The sequence below is a fragment of the Mauremys reevesii genome, linkage group 22, assembly GCF_016161935.1.
Source record: "Mauremys reevesii isolate NIE-2019 linkage group 22, ASM1616193v1, whole genome shotgun sequence".
In the NCBI taxonomy this organism is placed as follows: domain Eukaryota; kingdom Metazoa; phylum Chordata; order Testudines; family Geoemydidae; genus Mauremys; species Mauremys reevesii.
The window spans coordinates 21,765,804-21,785,706 of record NC_052644.1 but is presented as its reverse complement, the minus strand read 5'-3'; the positions used below and the strand labels follow the sequence as shown (position 1 = coordinate 21,785,706).

The following is a 19,903-nucleotide window of genomic DNA, read 5'->3' as shown; positions in this document are numbered from 1 at the left end:
TCTGCCAATGCCCGGGGGGAGCCAGGACTCCTGGGTTCTCTCCCTGACTCAGGGAGGGGAGTCGGGTCCAGTCAGTGGTTAAAGCGGGATGGGACCCAGGCGACCAGACAGCAAATATGAAAAATCAGGACAGGGTGGGGGGTAATAGGAGCCTAGATAAGAAAAAGACCCAAAAATCGGGACTGTCCCTATAAAATCAGGACATCTGGACACCCTAGACCAAGGGTCAGGGCCAGGCTCAGTAATGGGGAAACCGAGGCACGGCGAGATGTGCCCAGCCTCGGGTGCCCAGGTGTCCCCAGTTTAAAGGGACAGTCCCAATTTTGGGTCTTTTTCTTATCTAGGCTCCTATTACCCCCCACCCTTGTCCCGATGTTTCACATTTGCTGCCTGGTCGCCCTAGCTCAGCCCCCCAGATAAAACCAATCAATGCAGGTAGTGCCTGGAATAGAACCCAGGTGTCCGGCTGCCCCCGCCGATTTCCCCTTGAGCCCCCCTGCCCCTAGAATCCCCCCAGTTCCCCACTCCTGCCCCCCACCGTGTGCTGGAGTCACTTAGAGCTAATTACACCAATTTTCAGGCCCATTTTCTGACTAAGTGGAAAAGAGAAATTAGAGGCAACATAAATGAACCAGCCCCCCCCCCCGAATCCGTGGGGGGCGATTAGCTACACCCCCCCGGCATGACGCACCCATCTGGCCCCCCCCAGCCCCTGCCCTGTATAAATCCAGTGCCTGAGCCCCCGGCTGCAACCAGAGCGGGGCAGAATTTGAGGTGAGATTCCCCCAGCCCCCCAGAATCGGGCCCTGCCAATGCCAGGGCTGCGGGTCGGGAGTGAGGGGCACCGGCAGGGCTGGGGGGGCAGGGCTGGGTTAGCAGGGGGCTGCGGGTCGGGAGTGAGGGGCACCAGCAGAGTTGTGGGGAGCCCCGGGCTGAGTCAATGGGATGGGAGGGGTTTTTTTGCCCGGGTGGGGGGGCAGAAATATCCCATGGTGCATTGGGCTGAGGGTAAAACCAGGCATGTGTGTGATGAACAGCATTTGGGGGACAGAGATAGAGGGAGCCCGGACTCCTGGGTTCTATCCCAGCTCGGGGAGGGGAGGGAGGTCCAGTGGATAGAACGGAGCAGGGACTGGGAACCCGGACTCCTGGGTTCTCTCCCCAGCTCCGGGAGGGGAGGGGGCTCTAGTGGATAGACCGGTGGGGGGGGGCTGGGAGCCCCTGGTTCTCTCCCAGCCCCCGGAGGAGGGGGCTCTAGTGGATAGAACGGAGGGGGGTGGGGGCTGGGAGCCCGGACTCCTGGGTTCTCTCTCTCTCTCTTTCACAGATGGGGACCCCTGCTGTGCTCTGCATCTCTCTGGCCCTGTGGGGGCTGCTGGGCGAATGTGCTGGGATCCCTCTGATGGTGAGAGGCCCCCCCAGCCCCTCCTCCTGCCACCCCCTCCCCCAGTGCCCCCTCCCGGTCTGTCTCCTCCATCCCCACCGGGCCCCCTGAATGGTACGATCCCCACCAGGCGTCTGCTGGGTCCTGGGCTGTCCCAGTGTGCGAGCGGGGGGGGCTCAGACTGGGCGGGGGCAAAGCTACTCGGTTAATGGGGTTTTTTTTCTGCAGCTCAAAGACAAACGTGGCTGGACCCTGAACAGTGCAGGCTACCTGCTGGGCCCCCGTGAGTACCCTCCTCCCCCCCGGGAGAGAACCCAGGCGTCCTGGCTCCCCCTCCCCCCCAGGAGAGAACCCAGGCGGCCTGGCTCCCCCTCCCCCCCCGGGAGAGAACCCAGGTGTCCTGGCTGCCGCCACCCCCAGCCAGAACCCAGGTGTCCTGCACTCCCCACCCAGGCATCCTGGCTCCCACCCCCCACCATGCCGCGCCCACCCAGGAGAGAACCCAGGCATCCTGGCTCCCCATCCCAGCTGTGCTGCCCCCGCGCCGGGAGAGAACCCAGGAGTCCCAGTTCCCAGTAACCCCGGCTCTAAGCACGAGACCCTCCCTCCCCAGCTGGGATAGAACCCAGGCGTCCAGGCCCGCAGCCCCCCCCTCACCCTCTCTCTCGCAGACGCCCACCGCCCGCTGATGGAGAAGGGGGCCTTAGCCGGGAAGCGGGAGGCCGCGGAGGAGCCGGTGCAGCTGGAGGTGGAGTTCGATGGTGAGTCCCTGGCCCCCGCCCCCCTCAGGGCCCCGCTCTGCACCCCACTCACCCGCCCCCTCTCTCCTCCAGGTGCCCCCCTGAGCCCCCCGGCCGAGCGCGGCCTCCAGACTTTGCTGGATTTCCTCTCCTCCCTGTGTCTTCCAGGTGAGTGCCAGGGCCGGACCCGGGGGGGCGAGAGGGGGGAGTGGGTAAAGGCAGGGGGGGCTGGGAGCCAGGACTCCTGGGTTCTCTCCCTGGCTCTGGGAGGGGAGTGAGATCTAGTGGTTACAGCTGGGAGCCAGGACTCCTGGGTTCTCTGCTCGGTGAGGGGAGTGGGGTCTAGTGGTCAGAGCAGGGGGGCTGGGAGCCTGGACTCCTGGGTTCTCTCTCTGGTTCTGGGAGGGGAGTGGGGTCTAGTGGTTAGAGCCAGGGAGTGGGGTGGAGGGGGGCTGGGAGCCAGGACTCCTGGGTTCTCTCTCTGGCTCTGGGAGGGGAGTGGGGTCTAGTGGTTAGAACGGGGGGGGAGGGGCTGGGACCCAGGACGCCGGGGTTCTCACACCGTCCCCGGGGTGGGGGCGAGGGCTTGCCCATGGAGCTAATCAAGGGGTCTCTGTCTCCATCCCTCCTGCAGAGCTGGGGGCCCTGGATCGTCTGCCCCTCCCCGATGCCGCCGGGCAGCCCTAGCCCCCCGGCCTCCCGCCGATCTGCCTGTGCCAGGAGCTCCCCCTCACGGTGACGGGCGCCGACCCCAGAGCAGCGCCCCCTGCCCTGGTGCGGACACGCTCAGCCCTCTCCCGACCTGGGACCCCCCCCCGTCTTCTGGCCTCCCATGCAGGCCCCTCCCCCCTCCCATTCTGCCGCCACCAGCCCCCTAGTGTGACACCCCCCTGGCCAAGCAAAGGGGAGTCGCCCCCGGGTACCCCATTCCACTTCCTGCCCTGAGTGTGATAGTGGTGGGGGAGTGGGGGCTAGTGGTTAGAGCAGGGGGGCTGGGAGCCCGGACTCCTGGGTTCTCTCCCTGGCTCTGTGACTGCTTCCCCATGTGCCCTTCGGGGTACGTCCCTTCTCCGTCACTCATTGCCTCAGTTTCCCCTCCCACGGCCCCCTGGAACGCTCTCGTCATCATGCTGCATGGGGGACAAGTGACGGGGCTGCGGACCCCCGGGAGACTCCCCCTCTGCAGTACGGGGCACTTGACACAGCTGCAGCCAGCGCCTCCCTGCGACACGTCCCGGAGCTGGATGTCGACCCGACGCTCCCCGAGCACGGCGGCTGGGACCACTGGCGGCCCACGGCAGAGGGCACAGACGGGGCCGGGGACCCCCAAATCCTGCAGGGATCCTGGAGGATCAGGCCCTCCCCAGACCCAGCCCCCTGTCTCGGGGTGGGGGGGTCTCCCTAAGCAACCAGCCAATAAATATTTCACTGCTCGATATTCCTGTGTGGTGCTTGGGCTGGGGCTGGGAGCCAGGACGCCTGGGTTCTCTCCCCGGGTCTGGGAGGGGAGTGGGGTCCAGTGGTTAGAGCAGGGGGGTGCTGGGAGCCAGGACGCCTGGGTTCTCTCCCCGGGTCTGGGAGGGGAGTGGGGTCCAGTGGCTAGAGCAGGGGGGTGCTGGGAGCCAGGACTCCTGGGTTCTCTCCCCGGCCCTGCAAGAAGCTTAGGAGTGATGCAGCAGGAATCTGTGGGTTGGCAGCCCCCTGGGGGTCGCTCTCACTGGGGTGAGCCCCTCGGCTTCCCGCCCCCTGGGACCCCCCCTTGGAGCCTGCAGCCCCCCCGGGTCAGGCCAGGAGCCCCCCACAGCGAGTGCCACAGGATGGGCCCCAGAGGCAGAGGGAGCCAGGCCCCCCAGCTCCAGGCTCGGGAGGTGGGGGGGGACCGTGGGGGGGTTGTTGGGGGTCTGGGCGCAGCGCGGAGAGTCCTGGGTTAGCGCCGAGGACAGAAATTACAGCCAAGCCCGGCTGGGTCGGGCCCGAGCCCAGAGCCCCCCGACCCCTTAGTGCCAGTGCCCCCAGCTCCCCCCACCAGCCCCACACGGAGCAACCCCCCCCCAGCCCCTCGTCCTCCAGCTGGTCGCACCCGCCCGGCTCCCTGCCCAGGGGGCACCCGCGGGCGTTAGCTCAGTCACACCTGGGTCTCGGGGTCACTGCACAGAGTGAACCACCGTCTCCCCCACCGCTGGCTAACCAGGCAGCTCATAGGGAAACTGAGGCACGCACAGACTATTATGGGAAATCGCCAGGACAACAGCTCACCTGCCCCACATATTGTCTGGGGGGTTGGGTAGAGCGCGGTGGTCAGCAGGGGGGCAGAGAGGGGCCCCCGCCCTGGGGCCAGATGGGAGCCGGTGCCCCCCAGAGGGGACAGGCCTCTTGCCCCATTCCCGGCCCCCTCCCCCAGCCAGCCACACTCGCGGTAACTTGCTCTGATCCTGGGGTCACTCCGGGGGCTGGAATTTGCTCCTCACCTAATGACCAGCCTGCGAGGAGCAGCAGCAAACGAGCAATTAGCCTGTGGCTCGTTAGGCTGGTGTCTGGCCGGGGAGCCCCCCCATCTCTCACTCGCTATCCCTGTGCGCCCCCCCCCCCCGGCACCCGGCATCTGCATCTCTCTGCAGGGCCCGTGGGTGCAGCTTTGCACTGGGGCTCCCGTCACCCCCCACCCCCCGGCTCTCTGTGCCCAGCGGGGGCCGCGGCGTGGGGCCCGTCCGGCTGCGCAGGGGGGTATGTGGGGGGGGATCAGTAACACCCCCCCCCGACAACCTGAAGTGGGGCTGCTCCCCAGGGAGGCAGCTGGAGGGGGGACAAGACGGACACACCCGCTGCCCAGGGATGGGGCGAGCGGGGGGGAGCTCGGCATGTGTCGGTGTGTGGGTGTGTCCGTCTGTCTGCGTGTGCGTCCGTCTGTCTGTGTCTGTCTGTGTCTGCCTGTCTGCGTGTGCGTCCGTCTGTCTGTGTCTGTCTGTCTGCGTGTGCGTCCGTCTGTGTGTGCGTCCGCCTGTCTGTGTGTGCATCTATCTGCATCTGCCTGTCTGCGTGTGCGTCCGTCTGTCTGTGTCTGTCTGTCTGCGTGTGCATCTGTCTGCATCTGCCTGTCTGCGTGTGTGTCCGTCTGTCTGTGTCTGTCTGTGTGTGACGAAGTGGGGGATTTTCTTGTTGTTTCCTTGGTTTCCCAGTGGGTTCCAGGCCGAGGGGGGTGGGACTCAGTGTCCCCGGGTGTTACGGGTTAACGAGGGGAGGGGGGAGGGAGTTTGTGGGTACAAAGGGCTGGAGAGGGAACGCGGGACCCCGGCCGCTGGCCTGGAGGATGGAGACCCCAGCGACTGGTGCCCGGGTGACCCGGAGACCCGGCTCAGGAGTCGCAGCCGGTTCTGGCCGGGGGGAGGACAATGGGCTGCGGGGACGGGACCCCGGTGACCTGACCAGCCGGGTCCGGCCAGAGGGGCCAGAGGACGGGAGGGGAGGAGCCCAGGAGACCCTGTTTCCCTGGAGAGAAGACAATGGACAGAGGGGGGGTTGGGGCCGGGGGTATCAGATGCCCAGCTGGGAGCAGGGGCTGTGACGAACTGGAAATGTTCCTAATGTTTTCTCTGAATACGGTGTTGGTGCCTCAGTTTCCCCAATGCAGTTCTGTCTGTGTGTGCGTCCGTCTGTGTCCGCAGGAGGGGGATGGTCGGGGGGGGGCAGCTTCTCCTCACCCACAAACCCCGACCCAACGTTCGTTCCCGTTGCTGACACGGGACGTGCAGGGCAGCCACCGTCAGGGCCCAGCCCCCCCCCCCAGCGCCCCCCAATCCAGCCCCTGGGAGCCCAGCGCCCCCGGCCTTCGAGCCAGGCTCGGCCCCGGGGGGCAGGCCGGGAACCCAGGCAGGGTCCCCCCGGTTCGGGTCGTTGATTCCGAGTGTTTCCATCCAGGGGTCCCCGGGATTCAGCACCGGGCGGGGGCGTCGACTGGGATGGAATCCAATGGGACCCAGCCCCAGATATGTCAGCCAGCCCCACACAGAGCCCCCCAGCCCTCCATGCCCCCACCCCTCACATCCCTCCATCCCCCCACCCCCAGCTATGTCAGCCAGCCCCACACAGAGCCCCCCCAGCCCTCCATGCCCCCACCCCTCACATCCCTCCATCCCCTACCCCAGATATGTCAACCAGCCCCACACAGAGCCCCCAGCCCTCCATGCTCCCACCCCTCACATCCCCACCCCAGCTATGTCAGCCAGCCCCACACAGAGCCCCCAGCCCTCCATGCCCCCACCCCTCACATCCCCACCCCAGATATGTCAGCCAGGCTCACACAGAGCCCCCAGCCCTCCATGCCCCCACCCCTCACATCCCTCCATCCCCCCACCCCCAGCTATGTCAGCCAGCCCCACAGCCCCCTCCTTCCACCCCACCCCTTCCCTCCATCCCCCCCAAGGAAGACACCGGCTCCTGGCTTCGGGGTCTGAGTCAGCAGATGGAAAGCAAAGATCCTTTATTGGGGGTGCGCGGCCCCCGGACAGCGGGACACACGGACGCGCCCCCCCCCCTCAGTCGGGGTTCACCACCAGCAGTTTCTGCATGTAGGAGTTGAGCCATTTCTGGCGCTCCATGGCCGTCAGCATCTTGCTCCGCTCCCGGAAAGCCGCGTCGTCCGCCACCACGATGCTCCTCTTCCCGCCCCAGCCTGGGGCCAGCTCCGCAGGCGGGACTTCCTGGCTTGGCCGGCTCCAGAGGCGGGACTTCCTGCTTCGCCCCTCTCCGGACAGCATCCGGAGGCTCCAGTCCTGCAGGCTGATGGACGGCAGCTGCAGGTCCCAAGCCGGGGGGCGTCCGGCGGGGTCGGCGGGGTCCTGTGGGGCATCCCGCGTCCACAGCCTAGGGGGAGAGAGAGAGAGAGAGAGCCCCGGACTCCTGGGTTCTCACCCTAGCTCTGGGAGGGGAGTGGGGTCTAGTGGTTAGAGCAGGGAGGCTGGGAGTCAGGACTCCTGGGTTCTCTCCCTGGCTCTGGGAGGGCAGTGGGGTCTGGTGGTCAGAGCAGGGGGGCTGGGAGCCAGGACTCCTGGGTTCTCTCCCCAGCTCCGGCAGCAGGGGTGGGGTCTGGTGGCTGGGGGGGGGGGCTGTACCTGTTGGGGGGATACGATGGGGGGAGCCGCGCCCCTGAGCACAGGAGCAAGGAGCAGCCCAGGAGGAAGGTGACGGGGACCAGACCTCTCCCAGCGCCGGGCGGGGCGTCCATCTCCGGCCCTGGGGGGACGGAAAGAGAGTCAGAGCCCCCCGGACACAGACAGACCCTGCCCCGCCTCAGCCTCTCCCCAGCCAGCCGAGCCCAAGATCTCCTCCTCCGCTCCCAGCCCCCCCTTGCCTGGCTCGGCTGGTACCAGCACCTCCCCCAGCCCAGCGGCGCCCCCCAGGCTGAGCCCAGCCCCCCAGCCCAGCCCCCTCTCCCCCAGCCCAATGGTGCCCCCCAGGCTGAGCGCAGCCCCCCAGCCCAGCCCCCTCTCCCCCAGCCCAATGGCGCCCCAGGCTGAGCCCAGCCCCCAGCCCAGCCCCTCTCCCCAGCCCAATGCCCCCAAGCTGAGCTCAGCCCCAGCCCAGCCCCTCTCCCCAGCCCAATGGTGCCCCAGGCTGAGCCCAGCCCCAGCCCAGCCCCTCTCCCCAGCCCAGCAGAGCCCCCAGCTGAGCTCAGCCCCAGCCCAGCCCCTCTCCCCAGCCCAGCCCCTCTCCCCAGCCCAATGCCCCCAAGCTGAGCTCAGGCCCCAGCCCAGCCCCCTCTCCCCCCGCCCAATGGTGCCCCCCCGGCTGAGCCCAGCCCCCCAGCCCAGCCCCTCTCCCCAGCCCAGCAGAGCCCCCAAGCTGAGCTCAGCCCCCAGCCCAGCCCCTCTCCCCAGCCCAATGGTGCCCCCCAAGCTGAGCCCAGCCCCCTGGTCCCGCAGCGCCCCCCGCAGGTTACCTGTGATCCCCGAAGCGGCGCACGGCCCAGCAACCCCCCGTCTCCCTGGCCCCAGCTCCCCGGGGCAATTTATACCCGTCCGCCAGCCCCCCCCCAGCCCCCCTCCCCGCTCCCGGCGTGACGCAGGCCCGGGCGGCCGGCGGGGGTGTCGGGGACGCGGATCGATGGCACCGCCGCTGAGCCGGGGGGGGTCCCCAACCCCGTGTGTTGACTGAGGTGTTAATGAGCCGGCGGGGGGCCCCTGGGACCCCCAAATCTGACGCCCGGGGTGGGCCTGGGAGCTCAGAGTCGATGGGACGGAGGGACCCCTTGGCCTGCGGCTCCTAATTGCCCGCCCCTCCCCCGCTGGAAGGCCTCGTTAGACGGCGTCGCTAGCGAAGCCCCTGGCCCCCGCCCGTGATTCACTGCTGGCCCGGCCGGCTGGCGATGGCGAGTGGGTGGTTCCGGGGGGCGTCTCGCTCTCCAGGGCTCATTAGCGCCAGACTCGTTAGCCGGCACCCTAACGAGCTGGCGGGGAAAGGGGGGCTGGGCAGCGTATCCCAGCTGGGAGGGGGGGCCACCCTGCAGGACGCGGGCCCAGAGGCAACCGTCCCCATATTGCGCCCACTCTGGGGGGCCGCAGTACCCCGTGGGGGGGCAGCAGGGCCCTGGGGACCGTGGGACCCCATGAGACGCCCCCCCCTCCCAGACCCATGTCACAAGGGCCCCAGCTCAGGTGGCCCAGCCCCGGGAAAGCCCTCGTCCCCCCGAAACCTGTTTATCCCCCGGCTCTGGGAGGGGAGTGGGGTCTAGTGGTTAGAGCAGGGGGGTTGGGGGCTTGGAGCCAGGACTCCTGGGTTCTCTCCCTGGCTCTGGGAGGGGAGTGGTGTCTAGTGGTTAGAGCGGGGGGGGGCCCGGGAGCCAGGACTCCTGGGTTCCCTGTGCATTGCAGGGCCTGTCGACGCTGAAGCCCCAGGACGGATCCTGGGGGGGCTAATCGGGGGGGGGGTGAATGCAGCCGACGCTGGGTTATTTCCAGAGAGGCCAGCGTGGGGCGGCGGGGCCGGGCCGGGCTGGGGGGGCCGGCAGGCAGCGCCAGGCGGACAAGCCGGAATCAATCGCCCGGCGCTCGCCCCCAGGCGGCTAATTGGGACTGGAGAGCGGGGGGCGGGCGGGGGGCCCAGAGGGGAAAATCGTTTCGTTAAATTAATGGAGCGACGCGGCGACCAGGGATACGGAGCCGGGGGGGGGGGGCTGCCAGCGGCTGGGGGGGTTGGGGAGGGGAGAAGGGGGGTTAACCCTCCCCCTTTGCAGGGAAGAGACAGTCAGATGGGGCGGGGTGGGGGGTGGGGATGGCGACTCCGGATCCAGGGGCACAGACAGAGGGATGGGGGGTTGGGGAGGGGATGAGCCCCAGGACGCACACAGAGGGATGGGGGCAGGGGTTTGGGGAGGATGAGCCCCGGGCCGCACACAGAGGGATGGGGGGGCAGGGGAGGGGGCTGAGCCCCCCGGGCCGCACACAGAGGGATGGGGGGGCAGGGGAGGGGGATGAGCCCCCCGGGACGCACACAGAGGGATGGGGGCCAAGGGGGTTGGGGATGAGTCCCCCTGGGGCACCCACGGCAGGATCACATGGGTGGGGGCAGGGGGTGTCTCTTCCCCTTTAAATCTCAGCCCTGGGGCCCCGCCCCACCTCCCCAGCTGCCCCTGACGGGGGCAGGGGTTATTTATTCCCCCTCCCCGGGGGCTCATGGTAGCTGTTGCTGGGGGTGGCTGGGGCAGCCATGGGGATCCTGTGCTTAGGGGCCCTTTTCTCTCTTCTCTGGCTGAGTCTGGGGGCTGCCTTGCTGCCTCCTCTGGGTGAGTTGGCCTGGGGGCCCCCCCACCCCCTCCCTGTGCAGCTGGGGGGCAGAGAGGAGGGGGCTGGCCTCAGCTGACCCCTGGCCAGGACTCCTGGGTTCTCTCCCTGGCTCTGGGAGGGGAGTGGGGTGTAGTGGTTAGAGCAGGGGGCTGGGAGCCAGGACTCCTGGGTTCTCTCCTTCGCTCAGGGTGGAGTTGGGCTGCTCTGGGCAGGGGCAGGCTCTCACTTGCCCCCCCACCCTGTCCTGCCCCCCCAGATTACCCCGTGAGGCTGTACTCCGAATCCTCCCGCCTCTCCACTGTCCTGCGCCTGTGCCCTGCGTACTGTCTCTACGAGCGATGGCGCCAGGCAAGCGTGGACCCCGGCCAGGCACCCCGGGCCTCGGCCATGATCCAGGTGCACGTACAACCCTCAGGTACGGGGAAGGGAGTGGGGTCCAGTGGTTAGAGCGGGGGAGGGGCTGGGAGCCAGGACTCCTGGGTTCTTTCCCAGGCTCTGGGAGGGGAGTGGGGCCTTGTGGTTAAAGGGGTGGGAGCCAGGACTCCTGGGTTCCTGGCCCGTGACTCCGTGTTGCCATCTCCCCCAGGGGACAATGCCACCTACAAGGTGCCCCAGGGCTTCCCGGTGCCCCCCTGCAGCCCCTTGTTTGAGGAGCCCCCCCACCCGCAGGAATTTGCTTATGATGTGGGGCCAGGCCTGGCCTGCTTGAACGACACCTGCACCCGGGACCTGCTCCCTGGCCGGAGCTACAGGTAGTGGGGCCATGGGGGTGGGTGGGGGGCCAGGATGAGGGGCCTGGGGTGCTGCCTGGGAGGGTTGAATCTGTGGGGTATAGGGTGGGGGCAGCATATAGGAGTGTTTGGGGTGGGCTGAGATTGTGGGAATGGGGAGTGGGATCTAGTGGTTAGAGGGGGGCTGGGAGCCAGGACTCTGGGTTCTCTCTCTGGCTCTGGGAGGGGAGCGGGGTCCAGTGGTTAGAGCGGGGTGGGGGTGGGGCTGGGAGCCAGGACTCCTGGGTTCTCTCTCTCCCCCATAAGAACCAGCTGCCTCACTTCCCGCAGGGTGCGGTTTGCTCTGTACGGCCAAGCCGTGACCCCGGTGGCTGTGACGAACTGGTCCCGACCCTTTGAGACGCGAGGTGAGAGCGGTTTGGGGGGGGCGGAGGGAATGGGGGCACTGGCTCCCAGGTCGGGAGGTGTGGCTTAGTCTGGCCACGCCCCTCCCCCTGCATGGCAGGACTAAGCCCCGCCTCCTTGCCCCTGTGGCTTCCCCCCAGGTCTCCCCCGCAGCTTCCGCGCCATGGAGCCCGGCCCGGGCGGGCACTCGGAGGGCAGAGTGATCGTCACCGTGCTGCTGAGCGTCTCCGTCCTGCTGCTGCTGGCTGCCATGGGGCTGGTCCTGGTCTGGGGGCGCCGCTGAGGTGCTGCCACCGCCTCCTGCTTGGGGGGGGGGGACCCCCCTCGCTTATCGCGTGAACTCCCTGTCGCCACATCAATAAACACTTGGTTTCCTACCTCCTGGTGTCCGTCCGTCTGTCCAGAGTGCCGGGACAGGAGCAGAACCGCCGTGCTGGGCCGGCCCCGCTGGCTGGCCCCCAGGCTCCTGTGGGGTGCCCGCTTCGGGGCAGTTCTCAAGTGATCTGTCCCCAATCCCAGCGTCTGCCAGTCAGAGGTTCGGGGACACCCAGAGCATGGGGTTGGCTCTTGGCAAATAACCAGCAATGGACCTACGCTTCAGGCTTTCACAACGTCCTGGGGCAGGGAGTTCCCCAGGTTGACGGCGCGGTGGGTGAAGAAATGCTTCCTGCCGGTTGTTTTAAACCTGCTGGCCGTTGATTTCATTGCGTGACCCCTGGTTCTCGTCAGGTGAGGGGGTAAATAGGACTTTCTCCACACCAGTCCTGCTGTTACAGACCCCAGCGTATCCCCCACCACCCCCAAGCTGAGAAGTCCCTGGTTGTTAATGTGTCCTATCCAAGCTGTTCCATCTTCCAGATCACTCCTGGGCCCCGTCTCTGCACCGTTTCCAGTTTTACCAGATCTCTGCTACCAGGCCATGCTCGGAGCTGCCTGTGCCGGGGGTGGGTGGGTGTTGGGTTTACGGACCCCTGGCCGGATCCTGCCCAGCTCCTCTCCCTTCCCTGGGGGTCCTGCGTCCGCTTAGCTTCTTGGGGGGGCAGGTTCTCAGAGCACTGGCCACGGGGCCGCCACGATCTCTTGGGTGAGTGGGAGCAGCTCATTCGGATCCACGGGCCTGGTGCTCTCGCCCGGCCCTCAGGGGGACCCTGGCAGCCCCCTTAGGGTCAGGCTTGGGGGGGGGGGGAGCCCCTCAGCTTCCTGCCCCCTGGGACCCACCCTCAGAACCTGGAGCCCCCGCAGCAAGTGCCCTGGGGCCAGACAGACCCACCCCGAGGGAGCCAGGACCTCCAGGCTTGGGAGTGACTCAGCCGGGGGGGGGGGTGTTGGGGGTCTGGGCACAGAGCGGAGAGTCCTGGGTTAGTGCCAAGGCCGCCTGGGTCGGGCCTGAGCCCCCTGGGTGCCAGTGTCCCCAGCCCCCCCCCCAGCTCCTCCCCAGCCCTTTGTCCAGCAGCTGGTAGCACCCGCCTGGCTCCCTGCCCAGGGGGCACCCCCGGGTGTTAGCTCCTGGGTGCCAATGGTTTGGGTAGGGGGTTGGGCCATTGTTTTCTGGGCCTGCCGGCGTGGGTCACGCCTGGCTCTGTGCAGCGACCAAACAGCCTCGTCTTCCCCACCCCAGTGACCGTGCGGCACATGGGGAAACCGAGGCGCACAGTCCTCGCATCAAACGTTCTCCAAAAGTCCTGCTCCGTCACCGGCCCCCGGCAGCTTGTACGGCGAGCTGGGCTCATGCTTCCACTGGGGGTTACTTTGCGTTTCGTGGCCCGGTCCCCCCCTTCGGCCCCTTTGTAATGCGCCGCAGTTAAGCGGCTTGAGTCATCTTGTGTCGGCTGCAACCTCGGCCCCCTCCCTGGTTCCCCCTTTTCCCCGGTGCCCATGTTGGGCAGCGCTGGGCCTGGCGCAGCCCCCCGGGGACCCCACTAATCACCCCTCTCCAGTCTGAAAAGTGCCCCTTTATTCCCCCCCCTTCGTTTCCTGTCTTTCCCCAGTTACTGACCCGCGAGGGACGGTGACGAAGTGGGGGATTTTCTTGTTTTTTCCTTGGTTTCCCAGGGGGTTCCAGGCCGAGGGGGTGGGACTCAGTGTCCCCGGGTGTTACGGGTTAACGAGGGGAGGGGAGGGAGTTTGTGGGCACAGAGGGCTGGAGAGGGAACTCGGGACCCCGGCCGCTGGCCTGGAGGATGGAGACCCCAGCGACTGGTGCCCGGGTGACCCGGAGACCCGGCTCAGGAGTCGCAGCCGGTCCTGGCCGAGGGGAGGACAATGGGCTGCAGGGACGGGACCCCGGTGACCTGACCAGCCGGGTCCAGCCAGAGGACGGGAGGGGAGGAGCCCAGGAGACCCTGTTTCCCTGGAGAGACGACAATGGACAGAGGGGGGGCTTGGGGCCGGGGGTCTCAGATGCCCAGCTGGGAGCAGGGGGGCTCGGGGCTGGAGGGGGGGGCAGGCAGAGCCCACCTGGCTGCAGGGGGACTGGGACGTGCTGGGCTGAGGGGGGCCAGGCCTGAGGCTGGAGAGTTTCCTGTGCTGGGTTCAACGCTCAATAACCCTCCTGTGTTACGCTGGCTGAGTCGCTCCGGGCTAGAGAACAGGGCGGGGGGCGGGGGGGCATCGGCCCCTTTGGGGGGGGAGGCCCTGGGGGTCCGAGCGAGGGGACTCCCCGAGGGCCCCACGGCAGAGACAGACGCGCTGAGGCTCAGGGAGGGGCGGCTCCAGGAGGTGGAGGGGCCTGACCCCGGGGGAGCGCGGCCCCCCGAGAAGGGCTGTCACACTGAAGGGGGCACCCCCCCCCGGACCGCACGGGGCCACGAGTGGGCACGGCCCGTGACAGGGTCCGTAAGAGCCGAGCAAATGTGGGGCCTGGGAGTCTGGGAAACAGGGTGCAGGGGTCAGAGCAGAGGGGGCTGGGAGCCAGGACTCCTGGGTTCTCTCCCTGGCTCTGCGAGGGGAGTGGGGCCTAGTGGTTAGTGCAGGGAGGTGCTGGGAGCCAGGACTCCTGGGTTCTCTCCCTGGCTCTGGGAGGGGAGTGGGGTCTAGTGGTTAGAGCAGGGGGGTGCTGGGAGCCAGGACTCCTGGGTTCTATTTGCAGCTGAGCCAGCGGTGCTGGGAGGGGTCTTGCCCTGCTCCTTGCTGTGCCCCCCGGTGCTGGCTGCCCCTTGCCCACCTGAGGTTTCTTGGGCCCTTTGGGGGTGTCGGGGGGGCTGGGCTGTGAAGGATTTTGCGGGGCTGGGTCCCAGCTGCTCCTGACGTTGGGCTCACCCCAAACCTGGTGCGGGGGGAGGGGGATGGTGGCTCCCTTGCCACCCCTGGGTGCGAAATTCATGGGGCTTTGCCACACCCACCTTGACTTCCTGGCGCGTGGCTCACACGGGGGGGGGGTCAACAGCCCCCCCCCCCCAGTCCCAGAAGGTGCCGCTGAGCCACAGTTGTTATTGCTGGGTTGTTAGCAGCACCTGTGCCCCCCCCGACCCGCCCCGGAGCACGTGCGTCATCCCCCCCCCCCATGTCCCAGGGGTGCTGCTAGGGAGGAGCTGCCCCCCCCCTCCTGGCTCATTGTGCGTCTCTCCCTCCCAGCGGCAGCTCGAGGTTCCCCTGCTCTCTGCCCCCCACCGAGGTGAGTCAGACACGGGGTAACAGGGAGCCCCCCCCCCGCCATGTGGGCTGCTCCGGGGGGATCCTGACTGGGGTGAGGGGGCCTGGAGAGGGGACCCCCCCACATTTTTGCCTTTATGTATTTAGACCAGTGCCCCAATTTCTATGGGGAGACTCTGTTTGGGGGGCGCACCCCTTACAGAGCTGGGGGGAAGGCTGTCTCCCCTTCCCCAGCTATTTAAAGGGACAGTGCCCCATTTTGGGAAGCGGGCGTGTACCCCTTTAAATGCCAAAGGGGCTGGAGCTGTCAGCGGCCCCCCCGTAGTTAAAGGGGTGATGTGCAAGTCCATCCTGGGGGGTTGATGAGGGGAGAGGGGGTGTAGGTACCCCAAATTTGGGAGGGGACAGAGGGTGATACGTGGAAGGAAGCGGCTGTAACCTCGACACCCCAGTAGGGTGGGGGGAGAGCCCGGCCTGGCTCCCCCCAAAGGGACAAGGGGGCCGGAGCCAGGCTGGGGGGGGGCCTGGTTCGCATTTCCAGCCGGGGGGGGGGGAAGTAACAGTGGGGGTGGGGCAGGAAGAGCTGGGGGGGGGCAGGCAGAGCCCCCCCGCTGAGCTGCCCCGCTCCCCATAGCCCAGCCCCCCCCTGCTGACCCCTCACCCTGCTCCCCACAGCCGGTGCCCCCTAGCACCCAGGGCTGGGAAGACGCTTTGTTTGCTGGGGGGGGGGGGCGGGTACCATGCCAGCCCCCGGGGACACGTTGCCAACAACGGAGGCTGGTAACCAGGAGCAGGATGGGGGAGTCCCGGGGGGCCCCCCCCGTAGTTATGGTTACGCCATCGCACCGGGGCACGGGGCTCGCAGGGCTCGTGCCTATACCCCAGGATGGCGCTAGGGGGTCTTAGGGGGCCAGCAGGGGCCTGAGCTCGGGGGGGGCAGCAGGGGGGCTGACACTGGGGAGTGGGGGAGCAGGGAGCTGGGCTCTGGGGAGCAGGGAGGGGCCCTCAGGGGCTCTGGGAGCTGGGGAGCAGGGGGCAGCAGGGGCTGAGCTCTGGGGAGCAGGGGCAGCGAGGGGCTGAGCTCTGGGGTGTGGGGGCCAGCAGGGGCACTGGGTCTGGGGAACGGGGGCAGCAGGGGGCTGAGCTCTGGGAGCAGGGGCCCAGCAGGGGGCGCTGGGGTCTGGGGAGCAGGGGCAGCAGGGGGCTGAGCTCTGGGGAGCAGGGGGCCCAGCAGGGGGGCGCTGGGGTCTGGGGAGCAGGGGGGGCAGCAGGGGGGCTGAGCTCTGGGGAGCAGGGGGCCCAGCAGGGGGGCGCTGGGGTCGGGGGCGCGGGGGCAGCAGGGGCTCTGGGGAGCAGGGGCCCAGCAGGGGGCACTGGGGTCTGGGGAGCGGGGGCAGCAGGGGCTGAGCTCTGGGGAGTGGGGGCAGCAGGGGCTGAGCTGTGGGGAGCAGAGGGCCCAGGAGGGGGCGCTGGGGTCTGGGAGCGGGGGCAGCAGGGGCGCTGGGGTCTGGGGAGCAGGGGCTGCAGGGGCTGAGCTCTGGGAGCAGGGGCCCAGCAGGGGGCGCTGGGGTCTGGGAAGCGGGGGGGCAACACCCCAATTTACCCCCCTCTCCCCCTCGCAGGTGCTGGTTCCCGGCGATTCCCCGGCGCCAGGGGATGCGGCCCCGGGACCCTCCGCTCTGGCCGGCCGCCCTGCTGGCCCTTGGGGCTTGTCTCGCTGCTGGTGCCCCCAGCCCCGTCCTCCGCCCCTCCGCCCCCCCCCGCCCCCCGGGCTGGCCGGGGCCCCCCCGCGCCCCCCAGCCCTCCCCCCTCTCCTGACACTGGATGGGCCCCCGAGTCCCCCATCGCCCCCACCTCCCCTGCTCCCTCCCGGCCCCCCAGCAGCCTGGCCCACCCCAGGGTGACGCTGGGCCAGGGGACCCCCGGTGATGGCGCCCCCCAGAGGCCCCCCGGGGCTGCAGCAGGAGATCCCGGCCGGCAGGGGGCGCCGGTGCGCCGGGGGGTCGAGATGGTCGTGCTGGTGGAACGAGTGGAGCAAAGAGGTAAAGGGGGTGTATGGGGGCAGGGGCAGGGGAATGGGGGGCGCATGGGGATGGAGTTTGGGGTAGGGTGGGGGCAGCAACGGGGGTTCCTGTTGGGGCACTTAAGGGCGGGGAAGGAGTGTGCAGGTGGGTCATGCGCTTAGGGCCGTAAAAGGGGGGGTGCAGGGGGTATGGGGTGCAGGAGAACAGGCTGAACAAGGAGAGTGGGGGCAGAAGTGGGCTGCATGGGGAAGTGGGGGGCAGAAGGGGAGCTGTGGGGGGCAGAGAGGAGGTGCAGGGGGCAGGTGGGTGCAGAGAGGGGAGCTGTGGGGGGCAGAGAGGAGGTGCAGGGGGCAGGTGGGTGCCGAGAGGGGAGCTGTGGGGGCAGAGAGGAGGTGCAGGGGCAGGTGCGGTGCAGAGAGGGGAGCTGTGGGGGCAGAAAGGGGGTGCATGGAGCAGGTGGGTGCAGAGAGGGGAGCTGTGGGGGCAGAGAGCAGGTGCAGGGGCAGGTGGGTGCCGAGAGGGGAGCTGTGGGGCAGAGAGGAGGTGCAGGGGCAGGTGGGTGCCGAGAGGGCGCTGTGGGGGCAGAGAGGGGTGCAGGGGCAGGTGGGTGCAGAGAGGAGCTGTGGGGGCAGAGAGGGGTGCATGGGGCAGGTGGGTGCCGAGAGGGGCTCTGTGGGGGCAGAGAGGAGGGGCCGGGGGCTGGTGGGTGCAGAGAGGGGAGCTGTGGGGGGCAGAAAGGGGGTGCATGGGGCAGGTGGGTGCAGAGAGGAGCTGTGGGGGCAGAGAGCAGGTGCAGGGGCAGGTGGGTGCAGAGAGGGGCGCTGTGGGGGGCAGAGAGGAGGGGCAGGGGGCAGGTGGGTGCAGAGAGGGAGCTGTGGGGGCAGAAAGGGGGTGCATGGGGCAGGTGGGTGCAGAGAGGGAGCTGTGGGGCAGAGAGGGGTGCAGGGGGCAGGTGGGTGCCGAGAGGGGCGCTGTGGGGGGCAGAGAGGAGGGCAGGGGCAGGTGGGTGCAGAGAGGAGCTGTGGGGGCAGAGAGCAGGTGCAGGGGCAGGTGGGTGCCGAGAGGAGCTGTGGGGGCAGAAAGGGGGTGCATGGGGCAGGTGGGTGCAGAGAGGGGAGCTGGGGGCAGAAAGGGGTGCATGGGGCAGGTGGGTGCCGAGAGGCGCTGTGGGGGGCAGAGAGGAGGGGCAGGGGGCAGGTGGGTGCAGAGAGGGGAGCTGTGGGGGCAGAAAGGGGGTGCAGGGGCAGGTGGGTGCAGAGAGGGGAGCTGTGGGGGCAGAGAGGGGTGCAGGGGCAGGTGGGGGGCAGGTGGGTGCAGAGAGGGGAGCTGTGGGGGCAGAGAGGAGGTGCCGGGGGCTGGGGGGTGCCGCGAGGGGCGCTGTGGGGGCAGAAAGGGGTGCATGGGGCAGGTGGGTGCAGAGAGGGGCGCTGTGGGGGGCAGAAAGGGGGTGCATGGGGCAGGTGGGGTGCAGAGAGAGGGGCTGTGGGGGGCAGAAAGGGGGTGCATGGGGCAGGTGGGGTGCAGAGAGGAGCGCCGTGGGGGGCAGAAAGGGGGTGACTGCATTGGCCTTGTGCAGAGTGACTGGGGCAGTGCGGGGGGAGGGGGTCCAGGGAGGCGGGGGCGGAAAGACACAGAAGTGGGGGTGTGTGGGTGAGCCGGACGCCTGGGTCCTGTCTCAGCGCTCTCTCCTCCCCCTCCCCCCAGGCCGGCCGGCTGAGCACCAGGGGGCCGGGGGGGCCCAGGCCATGGGCCTTTTCCTTGCGGCCTCCGGCCTCCTGCTTTGCCTCTTCTCCGGGATCTACTGCGCCTACCGCCGGGGGGCCCGGGGGTCGCCCTTCGCCCACCGGCGCCTGCAGGACGGGTCCCTCGAAGACCTCGGTGAGCGAGCGGGGCCCGGACGCCTGGGTTCTTTCCCCAGCTCGGGGAGGGGAGGGGAGACTAGTGGTTGGGGGGGTGGTTGGGAGCCAGGACGCCTGGGTTCTCTCCTCGGCTCGGTGAGGGGAGGGGGGCCTAGTGGTTAGAGCGGGGGTGGGGTGGGGGCTGGGAGCCAGGACACCTGGGTTCCCTCACTGACTCATGTCTCCTTCCCCCAGCTCTGCACCTGGACAGCCCCAAGGGGTCCTACGACTGGTTCCTTTACGAGACGGACGAGAACAAGTTCCCGGCCCCCCCACAGCCAGCCCAGGCCCCGCCCTGGCCCTGCCCCCCACCGCAGCCCCCCCACCCTGCCTCACAGACACCCCCAGGGCCCACCGGCTCCGAGCCGCCCAAGCCGAGCCCCCCACGGCTGGAGTGTCTGTCCCCGGCTAACCTCCCCGGGGGGAACTACCTTTGAGACACCCCCCCAAGGAGAACCCAGGAGTCCTGGCTCCCAGCCCCCCCCGCTCTAACCACTAGCCTCCACTCCTCTCTGTCCTGCCATGGGGGGAGCTCACCCTGCCCCTCCCCCTCAGGCTGGGTCATTTCTGACCCAGGCAGGGTCTGGCTCTGCCTCCCCGGCGGGTTTGGGGGGGGCTGGGCCCCCCTGCCCGTCAGGGCGCTCTAGGGGTCGGCTCTTCAGTTGCTCTTAGATCTAATGTGGCTTGTGAGTTTAAATAAACGGGTTCCCACCCCCAACCCGCCTGCCTGGCCTCCTTTATTGGTCAGGAAATGCGGGAGACCCTACAAAAACAAACTGACCCCCCCAGCCCAGCCCTGCACACCCCCACCCCCACAGCTCTGCCAATGCCCCTCACCCCCAACTCGCAGCCCCCTGCCAGCCCAGCTCTGCACACACCCACCCCCACAGCTGCCCTGGGTGTCACAGCCCCAGCGCCGGTGCCTGGGTTTGCCGAGAGCCTGAGCCCGTCGCTGGGGGGAGCTGCCCCGGGTGTCACAGCCCCAGCGCCGGTGCCTGGGTTTGCCGAGAGCCTGAGCCCGTCGCTGGGGGAGCTGGCCAGGGTGTCACAGCCCCAGCGCCCGTGCCTGGGTTTGCCGAGCCTGAGCCCGTCGCTGGGGGGAGCTGCCCCGGGTGTCACAGCCCCAGCGCCGGTGCCTGGGTTTGCCGAGAGCCTGAGCCCGTCGCTGGGGGGAGCTGCCCCGGGTGTCACAGCCCCAGCGCCGGTGCCTGGGTTTGCCGAGAGCCTGAGCCCGTCGCTGGGGGGAGCTGCCCAGGGTGTCACAGCCCCAGCGCCGGTGCCTGGGTTTGCCGAGAGCCTGAGCCCGTCACAGGGGGGGAGCTGCCCCGGGTGTCACAGCCCCAGCGCCGGTG

The 19,903-nt window shown here is 68.7% G+C and overlaps 2 protein-coding genes and 1 long non-coding RNA gene across 3 annotated transcripts; 2 read left to right on the top strand and 1 right to left on the bottom strand.

The window, feature by feature from the left end:
* The first annotated feature begins 218 nt into the window (after nucleotides 1-218).
* On the top strand, nucleotides 219-3,560 carry LOC120388379 (galanin peptides-like). The gene is made up of 6 exons (XM_039510192.1): nucleotides 219-774; nucleotides 1,328-1,405; nucleotides 1,613-1,667; nucleotides 2,056-2,145; nucleotides 2,218-2,292; nucleotides 2,759-3,560. Exons 2-6 carry the CDS (start codon nucleotides 1,328-1,330, stop codon nucleotides 2,809-2,811), a joined length of 351 nt encoding a protein of 116 aa, XP_039366126.1. The 5' UTR covers nucleotides 219-774; the 3' UTR covers nucleotides 2,812-3,560.
* Nucleotides 3,561-6,932: 3,372 nt separating this feature from the next.
* On the bottom strand, nucleotides 6,933-8,091 carry LOC120388401. Its single transcript, XR_005590561.1, has 3 exons — nucleotides 8,060-8,091; nucleotides 7,233-7,353; nucleotides 6,933-6,984 (listed from the first exon to the last, which is right to left on the bottom strand). It is a non-coding gene; the product is annotated as an uncharacterized LOC120388401 (long non-coding RNA).
* A 1,672-nt stretch (nucleotides 8,092-9,763) lies between these two features.
* On the top strand, nucleotides 9,764-11,417 carry LOC120388359. The gene is made up of 5 exons (XM_039510154.1): nucleotides 9,764-9,901; nucleotides 10,159-10,317; nucleotides 10,489-10,654; nucleotides 10,964-11,040; nucleotides 11,179-11,417. Exons 1-5 carry the CDS (start codon nucleotides 9,826-9,828, stop codon nucleotides 11,319-11,321), a joined length of 621 nt encoding a protein of 206 aa, XP_039366088.1. The 5' UTR covers nucleotides 9,764-9,825; the 3' UTR covers nucleotides 11,322-11,417.
* Nucleotides 11,418-19,903: the final 8,486 nt, after the last annotated feature.

Coding starts and splice junctions, on each gene's coding strand:
- LOC120388379 (XM_039510192.1), top strand. CDS start 1,328: ATGGGGACCCCTGCTGTGCTCTGCATCTCTCTGGCCCTGTGGGGGCTG. Junction 1,406..1,612: donor GTGCTGGGATCCCTCTGATG/GTGAGAGGCCCC, acceptor TTTTTTCTGCAG/CTCAAAGACAAACGTGGCTG. Junction 2,146..2,217: donor GCTGGAGGTGGAGTTCGATG/GTGAGTCCCTGG, acceptor TCTCTCCTCCAG/GTGCCCCCCTGAGCCCCCCG.
- LOC120388359 (XM_039510154.1), top strand. CDS start 9,826: ATGGGGATCCTGTGCTTAGGGGCCCTTTTCTCTCTTCTCTGGCTGAGT. Junction 9,902..10,158: donor TGCCTTGCTGCCTCCTCTGG/GTGAGTTGGCCT, acceptor CTGCCCCCCCAG/ATTACCCCGTGAGGCTGTAC. Junction 10,655..10,963: donor CTCCCTGGCCGGAGCTACAG/GTAGTGGGGCCA, acceptor CACTTCCCGCAG/GGTGCGGTTTGCTCTGTACG.